Source organism: Populus trichocarpa, chromosome 16, assembly GCF_000002775.5.
Source record: "Populus trichocarpa isolate Nisqually-1 chromosome 16, P.trichocarpa_v4.1, whole genome shotgun sequence".
NCBI classification, from domain to species: domain Eukaryota; kingdom Viridiplantae; phylum Streptophyta; class Magnoliopsida; order Malpighiales; family Salicaceae; genus Populus; species Populus trichocarpa.
The window spans coordinates 5630085-5650378 of NC_037300.2; the positions used below are offsets into that span (position 1 = coordinate 5630085).

The 20294-nt window shown below is 36.8% G+C and overlaps 3 protein-coding genes across 19 annotated transcripts; 2 read left to right on the forward strand and 1 right to left on the reverse strand.

Annotated features, from left to right (window-relative positions):
• The first annotated feature begins 796 nt into the window (after positions 1-796).
• Positions 797-3239, forward strand: LOC7469969 (protein trichome birefringence-like 8). The gene is made up of 4 exons (XM_024587204.2): positions 797-1577; positions 2113-2502; positions 2582-2737; positions 2861-3239. The coding sequence occupies exons 1-4, from the start codon at positions 1204-1206 to the stop codon at positions 3186-3188; spliced, it is 1248 nt and encodes a 415-aa protein (XP_024442972.2). The 5' UTR covers positions 797-1203; the 3' UTR covers positions 3189-3239.
• Positions 2876-14442, reverse strand: LOC7465250 (uncharacterized). Of its 4 annotated transcripts, none has more exons than XM_024587188.2 (19): positions 14133-14435; positions 13124-13616; positions 11644-11735; positions 10857-11021; positions 10364-10757; positions 9462-9580; positions 9292-9364; positions 8991-9211; positions 8863-8907; positions 8325-8418; positions 7722-7913; positions 7365-7468; positions 7161-7242; positions 5699-5848; positions 5111-5236; positions 4398-4568; positions 3486-3545; positions 3216-3387; positions 2876-3117 (listed from the first exon to the last, which is right to left on the reverse strand). In XM_024587188.2, the coding sequence occupies exons 1-18, from the start codon at positions 14171-14173 to the stop codon at positions 3274-3276; spliced, it is 2736 nt and encodes a 911-aa protein (XP_024442956.2). In that variant the 5' UTR covers positions 14174-14435; the 3' UTR covers positions 2876-3117; positions 3216-3273. The 4 variants fall into 4 exon arrangements, with proteins under 4 accessions (XP_024442956.2, XP_024442957.2, XP_024442959.1 ...); XM_024587189.2 differs by having other exon boundaries at positions 3209-3387; XM_024587191.2 differs by lacking the exons at positions 2876-3117; positions 3216-3387; positions 3486-3545; positions 4398-4568; positions 7161-7242 and having other exon boundaries at positions 5116-5236; positions 14133-14441.
• A 616-nt stretch (positions 14443-15058) lies between these two features.
• LOC7469970 (pentatricopeptide repeat-containing protein At2g41080) lies at positions 15059-20171 on the forward strand. 14 transcript variants are annotated; one of them, XM_024587195.2, is made up of 5 exons: positions 15059-17743; positions 17869-18026; positions 18262-18320; positions 18566-18707; positions 19520-20171. In XM_024587195.2, exon 1 carries the CDS (start codon positions 15268-15270, stop codon positions 17278-17280), a length of 2013 nt encoding a protein of 670 aa, XP_024442963.2. In that variant the 5' UTR covers positions 15059-15267; the 3' UTR covers positions 17281-17743; positions 17869-18026; positions 18262-18320; positions 18566-18707; positions 19520-20171. The 14 variants fall into 14 exon arrangements, with proteins under 14 accessions (XP_024442963.2, XP_024442970.2, XP_052303764.1 ...); XM_024587202.2 differs by having other exon boundaries at positions 17869-17930; XM_052447804.1 differs by having other exon boundaries at positions 15059-17600; positions 17693-17743; positions 17869-17930; positions 18262-18707.
• Positions 20172-20294: the final 123 nt, after the last annotated feature.

A 20294-nucleotide genomic window follows, 5' to 3' on the forward strand; every position in this document is an offset into this window, starting at 1 on the left:
TCAAGTCTTGAACCGGATGGATCACCAAACCACATTTAAAAACTCTAACTAATATTGAATTGGGTCAGATTGGATGAATCTAACCGCTTAATGCTGGTTTCTATTAATTTCCATAAACATGAGAAGAATTGTGCGAGTAAATTTATATGAGTTGAGTAGGACTGGACTTTTTTTTTAAAGTTTATGTTTTGTATTATAGTGTATAATGTTTTTTATTTAAGAGTATATTAAAATATTTTTTATATTTTTTAATTTTTAATAACAATAAATTAAAATTATTGAAAATAACTAAAAAAATATTAATTAAAATAAATATATTTTTAAAATACTTTCAAACAAATAAAAACACAGTACTAAATAGTCCATCTAAAACACGCAAGACCAACCATCTAGGTGGTGACCCAGTGGTAAGAACTTGGGACCAAGAAGTTTGATTTCCCTTGTGGTTTCAGGTTCGAGCCCTGTGGTTGCTCATATGATGGCCACTGGAGGCTTACATGGTCGTTAACTTCAGGACCCGTGGGATTAGTCGAGGTACGCGCAAGCTAGTCCGGACACCAACGTTAAACTAAAAAACAAAAAAACACGCAAGACCTACGTGTAAGGAAGCATGGAATTTAAGAAAGACCACAAACATGGTAACATTATTCTTTTTATATTTATTTTAAGATTATGATGATGGATAATCTCGTCGTTGTATATTCCTAAACAAGAATCTATCTACCTAAACAATCCCACCCTACAAGCTGCGAAAACCACTCACAGGTCTTTCCGAATATAGATAGCATAAAGCCAAAAAAAATGGATGGTTCCAGAACTGAAACAAAATAGAGGATGGGCTTCTTCTTTCCCTTTCCCTAAGGCTCCTGATATTGAAGGGAAAGCTTTTGTACTTTCCCAATACCAATCTTCTGGGTACAGAGAACACCTACAACTGCTATGCCTGCAATGCACCTGCTATGAAAACGATAGACCTGCTCTACTGACCTGTGGCTCTACCATTTTTAGAGAAGAAAGAAGTCACAACAATCAACTCGATCTCATCACAATATGAACCCTAATTCTCCTACTTGCATTATCATCTATTCAACAACCGCGCTCGCGCAACCACATATATCCCTTCTTTCTCTTCCAAGACACCTTCAAAGTAACAACAAGAATTTATAAATAAAAAAGACTTGTTGTTCCTTCTCTCTTCTCTGTATGGATCATCATCACCAGCCCACAAACCAAAAACACCACCTTCTTTATTTTCCCCTCGTAATCAAGAGAGAACTTGTCTATGCAATCTCTTTTCTCATTGTCGTGGCGTCTTCATTCTTCGTCTTTGATCTTCTTGGCTCTTTCGATCCGCGATCTGTCTTTCGTTTTAGTTTCATAAAGAACGATAAAGACTCGTCACACTCAGCCTGTGATTATTCTCGTGGAAGATGGGTTCGGGATGAAAGTTACAAGAATCTATCTTACACTGAGAACTGCCCCTTTCTTGATCCAGGCTTTCGGTGCGTTCTAAACGGAAGAAAAGACGTAGACTATCGGAATTGGCGATGGCAGCCAGAAGGGTGTGATTTGCCAAGGTATGGAAGCTTATATCATGAAAGTTTAACAAGCCTTGTCATGCATGCATGGATGCTTCTTTCAATATTGGATTTTCTTTATTAAGTTTATTGGGAACCTTAATTAATACAAGTGAAGTAACTTTTGAGTTTGGCATCCAAATTTCATGAGTTTTGATGAACTTTATCGTTAGACCAGTACTTTAGACGGGTTCCTGTTATGGGAAAAGCAGGAGCTTTAAAGCCTTTAATTTCATTACAGGTGAAGGGCATGAGATCGATAAACTCTCTAACCGCCATTACAGTTGGACCTAAAACTGTTAATTAGGATCATTTTCCACATATTTCAACCCCATCGATTGCACGGCACGTAAGAGTTATTGAGAGCCACTGTAGGCATAACACAGGGAATGGTGAATATTGGCCATCATTTTCCCACTTGATGCGTGACGGCACTCACCAGCTATATATTTGGTTCAATAAGCTCATGCATGCAGACAATTTGTAGCCTCTGTATTGAGATTTTCCTCAACTTACTCCTCCTGTTTCTACTCAGATTTAATGCAAGTGAAATCCTAAACAGAGGCAGAAATGGAAGGGTTGTATTTGCTGGGGACTCTGTTGGCAGAAACCAGTGGGAGTCTTTCCTGTGCATGCTTGCTCAAGGGGTTTCCAACAAGTCTTCAATATATGAAGAGAACGGGAACCCAATAACTAAACACAAAGGATTTCTCTCCATGCGCTTCAGCGAATACAATCTCACCGTTGAATACTATAGGGCACCTTTTCTGGTATTCATCGGCCGCCCACCTCGGAATTCACCGGCTGGCATCAAAATGACGATTAAGGTCGACCAGCTGCACTGGTTTTCCAGGAACTGGGAAGGGGCTGACGTTCTGATGTTCAACACAGGGCATTGGTGGAATGAAGATAAAACCGTCAAGATGTATGAGATTTTCTCCCTTATTTTGCAGTTCCTATTTATTGCTGACCACAAAGTCACGCTGACAATTTGGTATGTGCAGGGGTAACTACTTTGAGGACGGAGGTAAGGTTAACATGTCGTTGAATGTGATGGAAGCATTTCAAAAATCTCTCCAGACATGGAAGTCATGGGGTGAAAATTTAAGCCCTGAAGGGACACGTGTTTTCTTTCGTGGCTACTCCCCAGTACATTACAGGTAATTAATATTCTTGGCGCACATCCAGCTAGGATTCGTGCGTACGTGGATTATCTCAATCCAGATTATGCATTGGGGTGTAATATGTCAGTATATACTTTTTTTTAATATGAAAAATTGCAGGAATGCTACGTGGGATGAGGGGGGCCGATGTGATGTTGATATACAACCAGAGGCAAACTACATAATGCTGGAACCTGAGCCAGTGTATAACCAAATAATTTCTACTGTAATCAAAGAGATGGATTATGGAGACAGGAAGGTTCGGTTCTTAAACATTACGCATCTGTCACAGTTCAGGTACGACGGTCACCCTTCTCGTCATCGAGAGCCCGGCACTCCGGTTGATGCTCCGCAGGACTGCAGTCATTGGTGCTTACCTGGAATACCAGATACATGGAATGAAATCCTATATGCTAATTTATTGTCAATGGGATTCAGAAACAGGTGATATTATATAGTGTAATTTACCAGTTACCTAATCTTGAAGGGTTTTTGGTCACTGTCGGACTGTACATAATCTGGGCTGCTTCTGATCAGGATAGTACCTCTCCATTTTCTTTGGTATCCAGTTCACTCGTTTCCATTTCCTTCACTTTCTCAAGTTGCCTCAAGAGATCCAACCTTTCTGGTCCATATGTGGATGGTATCTGCCAAAGAACATATTATAAAAGCACCTGGTATTTGGACATTTGACATCTAAATAAGAATATAAAAAAAGGAATTTATTGGCTCAGAAACAACGCACCAAAGCTGGCACATATCTCTGGATAGCAGCCAACATTGCTGCATGCCCCACAGCAGTAACCTAAGATGCACAAATTATCCTTTCTACATCAGGTCACGGTGGAAAAAGCAGTGCCAACAGATGTAAAATGGGGAATCACAGATTTGGATTGAGATTTTTGTGGAAATGCAGTTCAGTTTTCCATGTGTTACAAGAAACCCAATTCTGAGGACCATATATAATTAACACACAAAATTCTGCACTCAAAAAAATTCGAAGTATCTTTTATATGGTGGAGGTGCAGCTTCAATCAGTTGCGATAAAATAAGTGCAGACTCAACCCAAATCCGAAAGACAAATCAGATTATGAACTTGAAACGAACCTGGCCAATTTGTAGTTAGTTTAATAGTGCACTTGAAGCTAACCAAGCTCTTTATGCTTGGAATTTTTAGGCATCCATCCCCCCTTTTTTTGAACTTGCACAAGAACTAACAATTTTTGACACAGTACTATGACTAAACATACCAGATAGAAGCTTGGTCAGGGTCTAGACTTTCTGAATATATTAAGGTTGACAACTGGATTTCTTAGACAGTATGACCATGAACAGGGTGATCCGCAAGCTGTGCCACAGAAATAACGCAGCTGCAATGAAGGATAATTACAAGTTCTATATATCTGGATACAAACCTCCCACATAGCCACATGGATGAGTATTTCTAAATGACTGGATTGTTCTAAGGCACCATTTAGTTTACCAGAAACAATTTCACCACAAATAGAAGGAGAAGTGACAAACCAAGCTTGCCAGATGAATCAATGAGAAGTCATGATACTTAAGAGTTGTGTGATTTGAGGATTAATGAGAGGATGAAAATGAAACAACTAAAATGATACACTGTTTATGAGGGTAATTTTATGATGGCACTTACAGGAAGAAGCATAAGAACACCAATAGGTATCACTGATGCCAAGTCCATCATAGTTCTCCGGAGAGTTTTTCTTTCTTTCTCTGTTAACTCATCTCCAATCAAGAGCCTTTTAAGCAACCCCATTGAAGCAGCAACATCAATAGCTAGAAGCTGAGTTCCTTGCAACACATCCTGCGCATATTTAACCATATATATTATCAATGAGGTGCAAACAGTCCAGGAACTGAGTTCTAAAATTAAAAACCTAAATGCCATACATACATCATGTAGTAGTCACAGAATAGAAAGATTTAAATGGGAGTGAGTTTCAAATCCTAATGATCTTTTTTTCTTCTAAACAATTCAAAGAAATGAGCATTATTTTGCATTTGTTTCAGCATGCCTAGCATTCCTGCACAAACACCGATACAGGTACAAGAAGATGTTCAGTGTTCCAGCAGAAACAATGTGTTCAGTTTAGGTAATACATTCGGCCTACGAATGACTTTACTCATCTAGCTTTCAATGAACCAATTATATGTCCACTGTCATCAACCCAACCAAATCATTTTGATCACGAAACACAAAGGTGCAAGAAAAGAAAAATTCAATTAATACCAACATAGCACAGCACATTAGGAAATCATGTCCACTCATTGATGTGATGGCACATACTTGAGCTTGAAAGATATACACTATACCAATTACGAAAGAATGGAAAGTGCTAGTCGTACCGTGCTTGTTTTCTTTAGCTTAACAATTGATTTTTCGATGATATTTTCATTCCTTGGAACCTGGATTAATTGAGAGCTTGCAGCCTCATCATGGTAATTAGCACCATCATCTGTAACCTTGATATCCTAAAAATAAAACAAAGTTTTAGCAGTTACATAGAATCTCATAAGAATAATGTCAAGAATACATAGTTGGCAGTAGTCATTATAAATAAACCTTGTTGATATTATATAAAATAACAAAAAGCAATCATTTCCAAGTAATCCTAGAATGTAAGTTACATTATATTTTAAGAAAAAAAGGTCTCAAGGAGTCGTTGCTTGGAGCAATAATAATAATTATGGACTTGCAACCATAGAGGTACAAATTAAGCCAAGCAAGCAGCTACTTCAAAAAAGTCCTTACCCACTTCACTAGGACCATAACCAGTTTACAATGTTACAAAATTTGTTTCCCACATTCCATATCAGGTATATTCATGTTTTTAGAACTGTACAAGCATGTGCATTGAATTTATTACATGGAGGAAAAAAACCATTGTAACATTCAAATGTTACAAAGGAGATGTTAAAAAGCATGAGACACACCTCTTCATTTTCATATTGATCAGTACTTTTTTGAACCCGTTTTTCAAGTTCCATCAGTTCATTCCTTAGAAGTTCAAAGCGACGAATTTCATTTGACTCCAACTCTCCAATACCCATACTTGTAGTAGTTTGCCCAATATCTGCATCTCCCTGCATTTACCAAACCAACTTTACATAACTTCCATGTTAATAAAAATTAATCAACTCCTGAAGGAAAACAATGTACTTCAGAGCACAACATAGCATGAAAATAGGTGAGAACCAAAAGCCACAGCTTATAAAATTCACTTAAATAGGTAAGAAATGTTATTAATAACCTTAATTTAGAAAGTATTGACAGTCATCGCTATTCAAGAATGTTAAACATTAAGGAGTCCTAATAACTGGGTTTGGCACTGTTACTCCTCTCTCCTTTAGTATACTTCCACTCAACAACATCAAGATCGAGAATTCCAGCATGTACAACATGGAATACCGAACTATACTATATGATGTTCTCATGAAAGAGTTGCAATTGAAGTTTTGCAAGTTGTATAAATTCATAATTTCTTTCTTTCTGACAAGAGGTAGATATGAAGAAGTGCATCAAAATTTATCCACAAAAGGAAATAAATAAAGTTAGGTCTACAAAAAGTTTCCCATATTTATTGGTCTGTTTTTAGTAGCTAGTTCATTGCTAATAGGGAGCTGCTAGTAGAAGGGATATACTCTTGAACCACCTCCATTTAACTAGTAAAAAGATGGCCTTTAACTATAGGCACTACAAGCAACAAGTGGTTCAAAAAACAGGATAATTAACCATCTAATTCTAACCAATAGACAATGTTGCCATTCAATTCCACAGATCATTCATCATGTACGATTAATTGTTTGCTAATAATCAAAACAGTCTAAATGTAAGAATTAGTCAAGTCAGTTTATTTAATATCCAAGACAAATTCCAACTATTATTGTTAGCATGAACCAGACTTTCTGCCTTTAAGTTGGCATTTCAAAAGGGGAAATATAATGCTTCCAGAACCAAACTGTGGCACTAAATTCAATAGGACAGCACAGTAACATACCTAACAAATAACATCCTATAGGACAAAAATATCTGCCAGTGCCTTAATTTTTCTCTCTGAATGCAGCACTTCAACAAGAATAACTCAAGGTCAAAGGACATCATAGAAATAAGAAGAAAAAAACAGCTCAAGGTCATCTGCTTATCAAATGGCTAATGAGGAGTGCTTTTATTTTTACTTTCCGAAAATAAAGCTATGTAATTCATTTTAGTTTTTCTTCTAAGGATCTAGTTTTAAGCTAGTTGCAATCAAGAAGCTTTCATTGAGAAAAAATTCTTCAACTTGCTTGATACATTTGAGAGTGGAACTTCCAAAGTACTCACAAACATATACAATTAAAAAAAGACGCCATCCACAAACAGTTACTATTGTAGACATATCGTGAAGGGAGGGCATACAGATGCATCAACAACTGCCACATCAGATCCAGGCTTCTTGGTTGGAGAGTACACAAGGAAGTTCCACAGTCCTTGAAATTTACTGATAACTCAAAAAGAAAAGAAAGGAATCACTATTGAGCAGGAAATAAATCAGACAATAGCATGAAACAAGAAACTCAAACATGTTGGGAAGAGCTTAAACCTACAGAAAAAGTTTAATACCTTTTACTTCTATCGAGCCTTACATCAGCATTCTTCCTCCCGTTCCCTTTCAAGTATTGTTGCTGCTCACTAATACAAGATTGTAGACTACTTTCATCTTCTCCCTGATGATCCAATCAGCAATTAAGTATTAGTAAGATATACAAATTTTAATAAAGATGAGAACTATCTGTTAAACACGAAGGTATAAAGCTGCCTTTTAAGAGAACACATGATGAAGAAATTGTGGTGCACCTTTTTGGAATAAAGAATGCAGCGTAATCATTTGCAAGTACAGGCCAGCAGTGAATCAAATGGAATGCAGTCAGTGGTCATTAATAAGCTGTAGGGTGTATTACAATGAAACTAATAGCATACCTGCTGAAGCGAAGCTGCTTTTGTTCTGAAAGATGCCTCCAGAAATTCAGCCTCTTTCTTCAGTTTCCTTATTTTCTCAAGATCAGAACACGCAGCCTTTATATGCTCTTTCCCAGAATTAGAGCTTGATGCAGGCAGCTCCTGATGTAGTTTTTCAAGTCTCACAAGAGCTCCTTCAACACTCTCCAATGCCTGACACCAAATGAAAAGCACAATCATTCTATTGGCATATAGGACGGAACAACAACATGGACAACTGGTCTAAATGGAAGCTCGTGTGTAGAGGTTAAATATAAATTACAGGAGCAAGCTGCAACCCAACAAGAAAACAAAGAAACCAAGTACTTCTTTCACTTTAAGCATTATGCCATGAATGAGGCTGTTTTCACATCCTCAAAAATGTTATGTCATTGATTAGACCAAATTACCCTTGTCAAATTTATCCTCCTTTCAGCCACAGCCTCCCTCTCTTCTCAGACCCACACCACAGGAAAACAGATCCTTGTGTCATTTATGTTCACATGGAAAGTTGAGTCTTCCAAGTTCCAAAATGAACTGTGAAGAATAGGCCACAAACAAATGAACTAAAGGAAGGAGAAAAACCTTGTTGAATGAATCTGTCTCTTTATAAGTCATCAAATTAATTTCAGGTCTTGTTATCTCAACAGAATAATTGATATTGCTTTCTGTCATTTTCCTGCATCACAATTTTTAAGTGTAAATTGTAATCCACAACTATGAATCATTTCAAAAAACATTTCAAGCGAACATAACTAGACAATGGTAGAAATCATCTCCTTACAAACAAAATGAATTGAAATGAAACAAGTCTTTGACAGAACATACAGCTCAAGTCAAAATCTCAATAAAAGCTTGGATATTGACTGAAATGCCAGATAATTCCAATGGCGGATCAGTTTTGGTTTCTATAGAATTCCAATGGCGGATCAGTTTTGGTTTCTATAGATTTCTATCCATTCCTAGCACTTTTAAAGGTTTTTAATCATGTTGAAGCCCATTTCATTTTTTTATCACAGAATACACATCTCATTCATAACTTCAGGACTAGTTTTCTGTCTTTATGAGCATGCTTCATGTGCACATCAGAGAAAAACTCCAAGTTTTGCTTCCATTAGCTTACCAAGACATTCCTAGTTCTTCTCTGCACTCCATTAATTTGGCGTGCCTAAACAATGAAAGTGGAAGATGTTGTTAAATCAAAGAATTACTCTTCGTTTTGTAATAACTAGGGCAGATAAGTTCAATTACCCCCTGGAAAGAAACCTTGCTGCCTTAACATTGGATGGATTCTGTAGCCATTTACTGTATTTAATAAAGCTCTGCATCCAGTGAGAGCAGACATCTAATACTTGAGGGATAGCTTCAGCATTTGGAGGACCCTTTTGTTTATTTTTGTGTCCAAGAGACAGTTTTGTGGTGCCAACGTTGCCTGGATAAAAAGGAAGCCAATCCAGCTCCTCACAAACTACCTATGGAGTTGAAAATCATGTTATTGACTATGAGACAGAATGTTTAATAATAATGTTAGTAAATATGCACGCTGACTCACCTCTACATACAACTGATAGGAGCTTATTGATGAAAGCTGAGGATAGTACAAAACACTTCCCCCAATAAGGTACCTGCAAGAAAATTCATAAAATGATAGACATCCAAGCAAAAGAAATCTAAATCAAATTTTATTAATTATTGTTAAAGAAAAGAAAAGAGAAGAGCTACCCTATGAAGCCTTCAATAGGATCATCTAGAACATCAAATCCATGGTCTGATAAAAAGGATCGTGTACTTCTTCCTAAGGCAATAAAGAATCCAAATATAGCCAAATCCTTCTCCAAAACCTGCATTCAACAACGACTCTACATGATTAAAGGAATATCTATTCATTTATTGTTAATTTAATAGATAAATGTACATCTATAGACCGTTCATATGCAAGCATGCCTAAGTGCTGTAGCCAATGCCTGTTCAGACTAGCAAACTGCCTCTTTTGAGTGGAAGGGGAAATCACAAACATGTTCAAGGCCAAGCAACAAAAGTGGAATTGATGGGGTTTCTATGAGGAGACAAAACCATTAGTGTAGCCCAATAATCATCATAAAAAAAGGGTTAACATTCGATATTCAGACCTCAACAATTCATAAACTAGGTTTATTTTTTATGCTATAATTGTTTTTCTATAAACTTTTGCAAGTGAAAGCACGTCTTCACAAAATTGGAGCATTTTCTTTTCATCAGTAAATTGCTTCTAGGTACCCTTGTTTCTTGAAAAAGTAGCAAAATTATGCAATCTACAGAATTAAACCCACAGTGAAAGAAGGTTGATTGCAGTGTACTGTATCTGTTACATACTATGCATTTATCTTCAGTACTGTGACAGACCCCCTTATTTCACTGTTATCCTCCTTCCCCCTTTGCTTCCATATTCCTAAACCAAAACAACACCACATGCCAATAACTATTTTGGTTATCCATCCAATCCTTCTCCCAGAATACAGTATATGTTCAGAATGGGGAGCATGAGACTGATGATTGGCACTTTAAACTTTAGCATGGTCTAAATTAACAGGTAATGAAAAGCCTCAACTATACTCTAAACTTGCACATAAGCCATTGGCACTAACCTCAATACTTTCTGAAGTAGTTAGTCTTGACCATATTTTCTCCCTATCTATAGCTTGTTGGAGCTGTTTCTGTACAAGATTAACCCAGAAAATCACCTCTTCTGATCCACGATCATTTTTTACTCGGCATGCCGCAAATCGAGGCCCAAAATGGAAAAGAAATTCTCTGCGTAGACCAATATGCTTTATAGAATGATAAGCTTGGCGTACAGGAATAAAATCAACCAGCATGTCCATCAATCTACCAGTTATATCTGAGATCACGGAGAAGAATTGTGGGCAAGAAACTTTTGTGGTGCCAAGTTTTGTGATTGCAGCATTACATGTCAGTGCCAGTAAAAGAAGTGAAATATCACTTCCATTGCCTGAAATCGAGGACAAGCCTTTGCCAAACCTGAAAGTAAATCAAATTAACCTTATTCTCACAAGGATATCAAAACTGCAATAATTACTGGAAACCTCAAAAAGCAGTAAGAGAGAGATGATGACTTACACAGCAGTGGCAGAAGTAAAGCGTGGGTCCTCTTCAAGATAATTAAGAAAAGATGCCACCACCATCGGAACTTGCTTAGACCAAAACCATTCATAAGCTTCAGGTTGTTTAGTAGATAGTTTATCCCTGATCAAGCTCTCTAGGGGAGCAGATTGCTGTAAAAAACTGCATCATAAAAAGTTAAAACAGATGTAAAAGCATAGGTATGTGGAAACCGATGCAGAAGGTCAGCACAGAAAATACACAATTAATGTTGGTTTCAAATAACACAGAAATGGCAATTGTGGAATCAAAGGTCTCCGATGCAATATGTAAAGGACAGAAGGAACTATAGCCTACTGGACAAACTTCGAAATCCAAAAGTTTGATTGGATGGTTAGCGATAGTATCTATTAGGAAACAATGGGCAAGCTTTCACCAATCTGTTTAATGTACAATCTTATCAAAGTATGTTGTAAAAGTCGGCCATATATGACCAATTATTCTGCTCCAAGTAATTTTGAAAATTCAATAACAAAAATGATCATTGATTCAATTAGGAAAGAGGTCTTGGATCCTTATTTCATGAACGAAAGATGTGCAATGTGTTAGTTGCTGTATATATCTATCCTTATTTCATGAACGAAAGATGTGCAATGTGTTAGTTGCTGTATATATCTATCGCACATATCAAACAATGGGAGTAAAATTTTAAATAAATTAGACCAAAATTAGGCAAGATTCTGGAAGCTTTAACAGGAGTCAGCCAAACAAGAAATGGTGATCTGAAATAGATATTATTTATCACCTCCTTTGAACAAAAATATTCACATCTCTGTCTTTACCATCACCTTGGGAAGAAATCTCATGTGCTGCTTGTAGTAAGGAATAAACAGAAGCCTGAGAAATACATGAAACATCAGAAATGCTAAATAATGTTCTAGACTAAAATAGCGAAGAGCTCAAAGGTCAAAAGATTGCTTGTAAGACTTCCAGCTGATATGTACACCGATACACATGCCTAAATCTTCAGAACACCATTCAGAAAAACAATGCAATAAATGTGTCTGCTAAAAAGTATACTGAAGAAGAAAAAGGCAACAATAACTGCAAATAGGAAGCATTTTGAAAGAAATTATGAAAATTTAGAGAACTTGGAGCCAAAAGTTTCTATGAGGATGAAATAAGTATGATATTGTTTGTTGTAGGGAAACTAAATATACATGTTGAGAAAAGTGAAAATTTAAAAAAAAAAACAAATTTGGATGTCTTAAAGGATGATAGTCAGTTGACCAGATGATTCACATCACATCACTTATCAAGTATATGCAGAGAAGTTAGTACAGATGTTTATTTGAGGAAATTACCAAGAACAGAAACATAGATGATATAAGAAAAGTTACAACAAAATGTTTGTGCAAAAGATCACAATAAACCCACACGAACACCACCCCAACCAACCGTGGACCATTAAATTATTTAGGAAATGAATCATCCCAGGGCCTCAAAACGGACTCCAAAGAACTTAACAAGAGCTCCGTTCACCAAAATGAACAATCTAATGAAGATCACATATCACTTACATTTAAATTATCTAGTGTTGTCGAAATGACAATTGGCAAGGGCACTATAATAATTGCGTTGATTTGTGTTAAAACTGAACAGTGATGAGTACCTCAGCCTTCACATGAATTTTTTATTTGTTTGAATAGCCTTTACAAGAAGTTATAATAGAAATCAGATGGTGGTGGACGTAGTTGTAACAAAGGTTGTAGAGGTCGAGGCCTCAGCAGCAGCAATGAACTATAGGTGTACTTATTGCAGTGCTGCCCCAGACAAAAAAATTTATAATTTTGATGATAGATGCAGAGGACTCTTGCAGCAGAACCGCAAGAGTGTCAATAAAAGAGAATGTCAGCATCAACATTAAGAGTTTGGGGAGGTGGCATGACATCATGTTTGACGAACTAACAATGATCCAGTGAAAGTCGCAATAATACTGTCCTCAATGATAAAGTATCACAATTTTTCTTTTTGTTAAACTGATATAGCCAAAAACCAACAAAAGATTATGCAACCCAACTGGAATGCTCTCAAGAACAGAGCCTAGTAACATCATGGGATTAGCAGTGGTCAATGACCTAGTATTTATGTTCAATAAGATTGATTGGCCAAGTCAATATAATATAATAAAACCAGACATGCATATCTTACAGCAGAGAAAGAAAGTAAAAGGGTGTATGGATGATGCATGTTATCCAATAACTTTCCTAGGGCTGAGAATAAACCTGATAGCACAGCGTTTTCAGCCATGCATTCCTATCTACACCAAGCCAGGCCATTGAAAGCCAGGAAAACTTCGATAGCAAACCCTGTTCTTTAATTGCCACCTCAAAAACCCTTGCTGCATCATGTAAAGATTGAACAAGTTTATCACTTGAATCATCACCTTGTAGTGACTGATTGAGTTTAAGTCTCATTTCCTCCACGTCACTACTGGTACTAGCAGAAGGAGTACCATTGACAGTTACACCATCATCAGCAGATGATAGGGGAAAAAGGTGGCCCATCCTTCTTGTCTTACGATATGCCAGATTAAATTTCTTATATCGAACCAATTGGTAATTAAGACTCTGGTTACCATTCCCTCGCAATGCAAGCTTCACAAGGCATCTTTTCCTTGAGTTACCCCAATTGATCAGTAGATAATCCAAATGAGCTACTCTTTTGCAGGAGATACTGGGAACAATAGAATTTTGTGGAAGCCATGGATTTGAAGAGCTGCAGTAGAAACACTCAACAGTTAGCTCTAACCACATTAATGTTGTACTGAAAGCACGCCAGACATTAATATTTCTAACATCATCATTTATTTCCGACAAGTTCCCCAATTCCTTGTTCTCCTTTTATAGATATAGCCGAAAACCATGATATCCAAGAATTTATCTTTTTTCATGAACAAACCAATTTACACGCCCAACAGCAAACACAATAAAAAATTCAACGCAAGATGAACCATTATAGCTGCACAAAACCTTAATCGAACCGATCAAGCAGTATACTACACATTTACAATCTTTCAAAAAGAAAAGAAAAGGAAAGTGAATTCACAACTGGAATTGAAAGTCTAGTTTTGGATATTGATTTTCTTTTATTTTCTCTCAGTTTCTCGGCATCCAAACAAGCAGAGATTCCAAAAACCCAAGCCACTCTACAATTACACAGTCAAAATTGATGGTACAAAAAAAGAAAACTTGCAATGAACCAGAAAAAAATATAGAATTCAGAATTGAGCACCTTGAATTTAAGAAGCTATGATGCTGCAATTTAACTTCCATGTAAGAGTAAAAGTGAGAAACTCAGCGGGAAAATTTGTGCGGTTGGCTCCCAGGAAAATTGAGTTGAAGTAGAGAGACGCTGAGGAGGAGAAAGAACGGTCTGTTGAGCTATAGGGTGCATTGGAAAAGAAAAGAAGGTTTTGGTGACGTGGCAGTGAATTTTTTATCGGTGACGTGGAGAAACCTACGTTCACAGGAACGATGGCTCTGTTTTCCTGCAATCTAGAAGAATGTGGCCATCGTCGGTATGGTTAAGGTGGTTATCAGTCGTGTCCAAGTGATTGGATCGCTAGATTTTATATAATTAATCATTACGCAAGTCTTCACTGTTATTATCTCTCACACATTAATATAGATAAATTATATAAAATTTTATGTTTTTTTAATTTAATTTTCAGATTTTGTTTTTGGCTATTTAATTTTAGTTAAAGATAAATTAATTTTAATTTTTTATAAAAAAATTTATTTTTAGATATTATTAATAATTTTTTATTTATTTTTTATTTTTAACCATTTATTTTTTATTTATTTATTCACACATATAATTTGATTATATATTTACGTATTATTTTAAAATATTGATTTTAAAAAAAATTAAAAATTAAAAAAATATTATTTTAACATATTTATAAACAAAAAAATATTTTAAAAAATAATTACAATTATAAACACTAACACTCCTAACCTAAATGAAAAAAAAATAATTATTTTAAACGAGCATACTATAAAAAAAAATTAAAAATAAGATTTACAATAGATGAATTTAGATTACTTTATGGGAACAAATTTGATTACTTTAGAAAATATTTATTAGAGAATTTGGTAATCTTTATGCAAAGATTTAATATCTATAATTGAAAGAAAGTATATAAATATTTATTTTAATTTCATTCACCATCTAGATCTAATAAAAGAAAAACTTTGCAAATTTGCGTAAACTTCACCATCAAACTCTAAACTTTTACAGAATGATTTAATCATTCTGTAACTCGGCTACTGCCACAACCACCACCATGCCTTCGAGTAAACTTCACCATCGAACTTTTAACTTTTTCTCCTACAAAACCCTTGGTTTCCTATATTAGAGTCTGTTAATGGCTATAGCTGTTAGAAGAATTGGAGGAGAAAAAAGTTGGTTTTGTCACCTCCACCGTTTTTTCTCTACAAGCACAGAGAACGCTGCCTCATCTATTTCTGATATTGAAGGAGAGTTCAAAAGCCTTTGCTCTGCAGGACGCATAAAAGAAGCCTTTAAGACATACAATGCAGAAATATGGACGGACCAACATCTATTCTCTTATCTCATCCAATCTTTCATACCCCAAAAGTCCCTCTTGATAGCAAAACAGCTCCATTCTTTAGCTATCACTTCTGGGTATTACTTCAAAGACAAGTTTGTGAGAAATCACCTACTGAACATGTACTTCAAAATGGGAGAAATACAAGAAGCTATAGCATTCTTTAATGCAATGCCAATGAGAAACATCATGTCTCATAACATTTTGATAAATGGTCATGTGCAACATGGTGATTTGGACAGTGCGATTAAGGTGTTTGATGAAATGCTTGAAAGAAACGTTGCTACGTGGAATGCAATGGTTTCTGGGTTGATTCAGTTTGAATTTAACGAAAATGGGTTGTTTCTGTTTAGAGAAATGCATGAGTTGGGGTTTTTGCCTGACGAGTTCACTTTAGGTAGTGTACTTAGAGGTTGTGCAGGTTTGAGAGCTTCATATGCAGGAAAGCAGGTTCATGCTTATGTGTTGAAATATGGGTATGAATTCAATTTGGTTGTTGGGAGTTCTTTGGCTCATATGTATATGAAAAGCGGTAGCTTGGGAGAAGGAGAGAAAGTTATCAAAGCTATGCGGATACGCAATGTGGTTGCTTGGAATACACTTATAGCAGGTAATGCTCAAAATGGGCACTTTGAGGGAGTTTTGGATTTGTATAATATGATGAAAATGTCTGGCCTCAGGCCAGATAAGATTACGTTGGTGAGTGTAATTAGTTCTAGTGCTGAACTGGCAACTCTTTTTCAGGGTCAGCAGATTCATGCTGAAGCGATCAAAGCTGGAGCTAATTCTGCTGTTGCAGTGCTTAGTTCATTGATCAGTATGTATTCAAAGTGTGGGTGTTTGGAAGATTCAATGAAAGCTTTGTTGGACTGTGAACATCCGGATTCTGTTTTGTGGAGCTCGATGATTGCTGCTTATGGATTTCATGGGCGAGGAGAGGAAGCTGTTCATTTATTTGAGCAGATGGAGCAAGAGGGTGTGGGGGGAAATGATGTTACTTTCTTAAGCTTGCTTTATGCTTGTAGTCATAACGGATTGAAGGAAAAAGGGATGGGATTTTTCAAGTTGATGGTAGAGAAATATGGATTGAAGCCTAGACTGGAACATTACACTTGTGTGGTTGATCTACTTGGTAGGTCGGGATGTTTGGATGAAGCAGAGGCCATGATAAGATCAATGCCTCTTGAAGCAGATGTTGTGATTTGGAAAACTTTGTTATCTGCGTGTAGAATCCACAGAAATGCAGACATGGCAACAAGGACTGCTGAAGAAATTCTTAGGCTTAATCCTCAGGATTCAGCAACTTATGTCCTCCTGTCAAACATTCATGCTTCTGCTAAGAGGTGGAAGGATGTCTCCAAAGTAAGGACAACAATGAGAGATAGGAACGTTAAGAAGGAACCAGGAGTAAGCTGGTTGGAAGTAAAGAATCGGGTTTTCCAGTTCTCTATGGGTGACAAATCTCACCCAATGTCAGAGGAGATTGATTTATATTTGAAAGAACTAATGGAGGAGATGAAGTTGCGGGGTTATGTGCCAGATACTGCCACTGTTTTTCATGATACGGACAGTGAAGAGAAAGAAAATAGCTTGGTCAACCACAGTGAGAAGTTGGCTATTGCTTTCGGTCTAATGAACATTCCACCTGGTTCGCCAATAAGAGTAATGAAGAACTTGCGTATCTGCAGTGACTGCCATGTTGCCATCAAGCTCATATCCGACATCAATAACAGAGAAATTATTGTTAGAGATACTAGCAGATTTCACCATTTCAAACATGGGAAATGTTCTTGTGGGGATTACTGGTAATAGACAGTGCTAATGCGGTGGTGACATCATCATTGCTTGAATCTGTGAGAACTAAAACTCAATATGCTTAAAGAAACATGTGTTCCATCATAGTGTTGCCCCTTTTGTTTCATGGGTTGATGTTATTCAGAGTTATTCCAGTTCTCATATCACTAGATCCGCGGTTCTCATTTGTTTGACTGGGAAGCCTCAAGTTTTTGTATGGACTTGCAGGTCAGGTAGCGATCTTGTTGCATATGGCCTCATTCATTTCCGAATTTGTTGGATGATATCCTTTTTTACCAAGCTTATTAGCTTCAGTTGAGGACCAACTTGTCCAGGTTGTTCTATGTTTCAACGCCATTCCTTTGGTTTCCATTTTGTGGATGACGACATACTTGTCAAGAAGTGAAGCAGCTTTCTTAACCTGCAGATATAAAGGAGCACTCGAGTTTTCTTTGAACGTTTTTGTTTCCTCATCTACGTAAGTATATACATGGATGTAGTATTTATTTTGCATGCAGAAAACAGAAAAAAACTTGAAAAATGCTGGATAGATCTCATTGTCTCTATAAGAATCTGGATGATGGATTATCTTCTGTACAATAGGTCCACATGGTGCCAAAAATGCTCTTGGAAAACGGTGTAAGAAGATGTTTAGTATGAACAATGTAAGCTTGAAGCTTCTGTTCCTCTTAGTTGGTGTGGACACCTTGTACTTCTCCCTTCTTTCCCAGCAATTGATGTCAATGCGGCAAGCCATGCTGGTAATAACTTTTCATGCCTATAATACTTCAGATCAAATTACATGTTGTGGTGAACGCATTGAGATTGATAGTGAAGACAGCAATAGCAAAGAACAGAGTGCCCCCACGTTTAAAAGCAATTTTAGAACAAATTCTTACAGAAGCAATAATTAGGTTATACATGGATAGCTACTGGATCTCAGTATATCATAGAATCTTGATTTGGCTGACTTCTTTATTTTATTGTATTTTCCAGGACGTGTATTACTGCTTCACTAGTTGGGTTTACCACCTTGTTTCCCTGTGACAGAAATGGTAGACCATGTGTTACTTATGTAAATGGTTGAATAATTTTGCAGTGCTACTTTTTTTTTTTTTTAGAAATCGACTACATATTGGTAATTGCGATGAGTTGAGAAAGCTAAATTTTTATGAAACTGGTTATCCACTTCTATTGCTTCTTTTTTTTAATAAAAAAAAAAAGGAAGCAAAAGTGGAGATAAGGAAACAAAATTAAGGTTCATACTATTGTTCATGGCATTTCTCCTCTTGGTGCACAGATTCCTCAAAATAAGTCACCATCAAACTGTAAAACTTTCAATTTGATTGGTGAAGAAGCCGAAGGCATGATGGACACGGCAGGATGCAGAGCGAGAAACCAAGGATACAGCGGTGTTGGTGCATAATTTGCATCGAAGAAAGGTAAAGGAGTTTATCGCATGTTATTATTTTGCCCCTCTTTCTTCAACCCAGGCTCTTCTTCTATCCCTTGTGTATTCTGTGTATCATCTTCATCAGTTTTTTTTTTCCCCACGTTTCAGTTGCTATGAAAATGTATTAAAATTTAAATTTCGGTCTGAAAATCCCTAGATCCTTCTGTTTGAAGACTAGCTTTTTTGCCTCTGATATCAGGCCATAAAGTTCATCAAATATGGCTGCTGTCAAAAAACAAGCTTATGTCACTGACTGTTTGGGAGGTGAGAATAGTGAGGGAACGAACAGGAAGGGAGAAAGTAGTGAGAATATAAAAAGAGAACATAATTCCCCCCCCCCCCCCCCCCCCCCCCCGTTATTTGGACTTTTGAAAATTAGAGCAAGGAGGAATTATTAAAATTTTCTCCTGTCAGTATTGAAAACAAACCAAAACAATAAGAAAAATTGTAAATCCATTCAATGATGTGGCCGAATTTCCTTCCCTGTTCTCCCCTCTTCTGGAGATGGTTTTGCTGTTGGATGGACCAGGAAGGAAACATTTCCTCCGTTGTTGATTGTGCCTTCCATTTGCTTTTCTCCCAAGGAGAAAATCAGGTTCCATGCACATTTTAGCCCCATCTCAATTTCTCCCCTCCCAAACACTGTGAACATGCGACAGTCAGCACTGAATTTTTCGGATGTCAAATTGTGTAGTGGATTCCATAACAGTAATGATGTTTCTCTTATTCTTTTTTCGAATGTCATTCAGGAGTGCTTTCTGATGTTTTTCAAACAACATGCTAATAAAACTTGCTTTGCAGGGGAGAGGTATGGGCAGCCAGCCAGGGAGAGTTGCAGGGTGAAGAGCCCTACGCGTGTAATTAACTATTTAGCTATACCTGACAATCACGATGATAAATGGGGATTTTCTCAAGTTACTGTTCCCCATTCCTCATTTCCTGATAACCAAAGGCAGCTGGGCATAAAGCGGCTTGGATATAATCTTGGTGTTCTGCGTGACTGCAGATGACATGATGAAATAGCGGATTAGTTCTTCAGGATACACGAGGGAGGGATCTTTATCCAGTAAAATGTTGCTGTCTAATCCTAAAAGCATATGATCATGGCTGTGTGTTGACTGGATGGATTTGGAATCGAGCTGCACCCCACTACCCACTAGAAGTGGAAACTGATAAAAGCGTTATGTCTGATACAAGTGTTGCACGATTCGCGATCAATGCATTTTCATGGCTGCAAATTAGTGGATTTGTATGGCTGCCTGGAAGCGTTTGTAAGTGGTCTGAACTGATGAGTGGTCGCCGCATTCAGTTGCCAGTAGAATCCTAAAGCAATCATCAACCAATGTTATACACTTCTCTTTGGTTCCAAGAGCTGGATAGATCAAAACCTTTTGTCACTCAATTATTATCAAATGATATTTGTCAATTATTATCTGATATCTGATATTTGTCACTCGTGATACCCCCTTCCTCATCTCTTTATCAAATGAGGGACTGGAAAATCAACCTTCAAGGATTTTATTTTTTATTTTTTTAAGAAAATGGAGTTTCTTTTATACTATATGACTTAAACCTA

Excerpts from the sequence above, each read along its gene's own strand:
- LOC7469969 (XM_024587204.2), top strand. The coding sequence starts at position 1,204 with ATGGATCATCATCACCAGCCCACAAACCAAAAACACCACCTTCTTTAT. Across the intron at positions 1,578-2,112 it reads GAAGGGTGTGATTTGCCAAG|ATTTAATGCAAGTGAAATCC; the intron begins GTATGGAAGCTT and ends GTTTCTACTCAG. Across the intron at positions 2,503-2,581 it reads GAAGATAAAACCGTCAAGAT|GGGTAACTACTTTGAGGACG; the intron begins GTATGAGATTTT and ends TGGTATGTGCAG.
- LOC7465250 (XM_024587188.2), bottom strand. The coding sequence starts at position 14,173 with ATGGAAGTTAAATTGCAGCATCATAGCTTCTTAAATTCAAG. Across the intron at positions 9,581-10,363 it reads CTACTTCAGAAAGTATTGAG|GTTTTGGAGAAGGATTTGGC; the intron begins GTTAGTGCCAAT and ends TGTTGAATGCAG. Across the intron at positions 7,914-8,324 it reads AGACAGATTCATTCAACAAG|GCATTGGAGAGTGTTGAAGG; the intron begins GTTTTTCTCCTT and ends ATTTGGTGTCAG.
- LOC7469970 (XM_024587192.2), top strand. The coding sequence starts at position 15,268 with ATGGCTATAGCTGTTAGAAGAATTGGAGGAGAAAAAAGTTGGTTTTGT.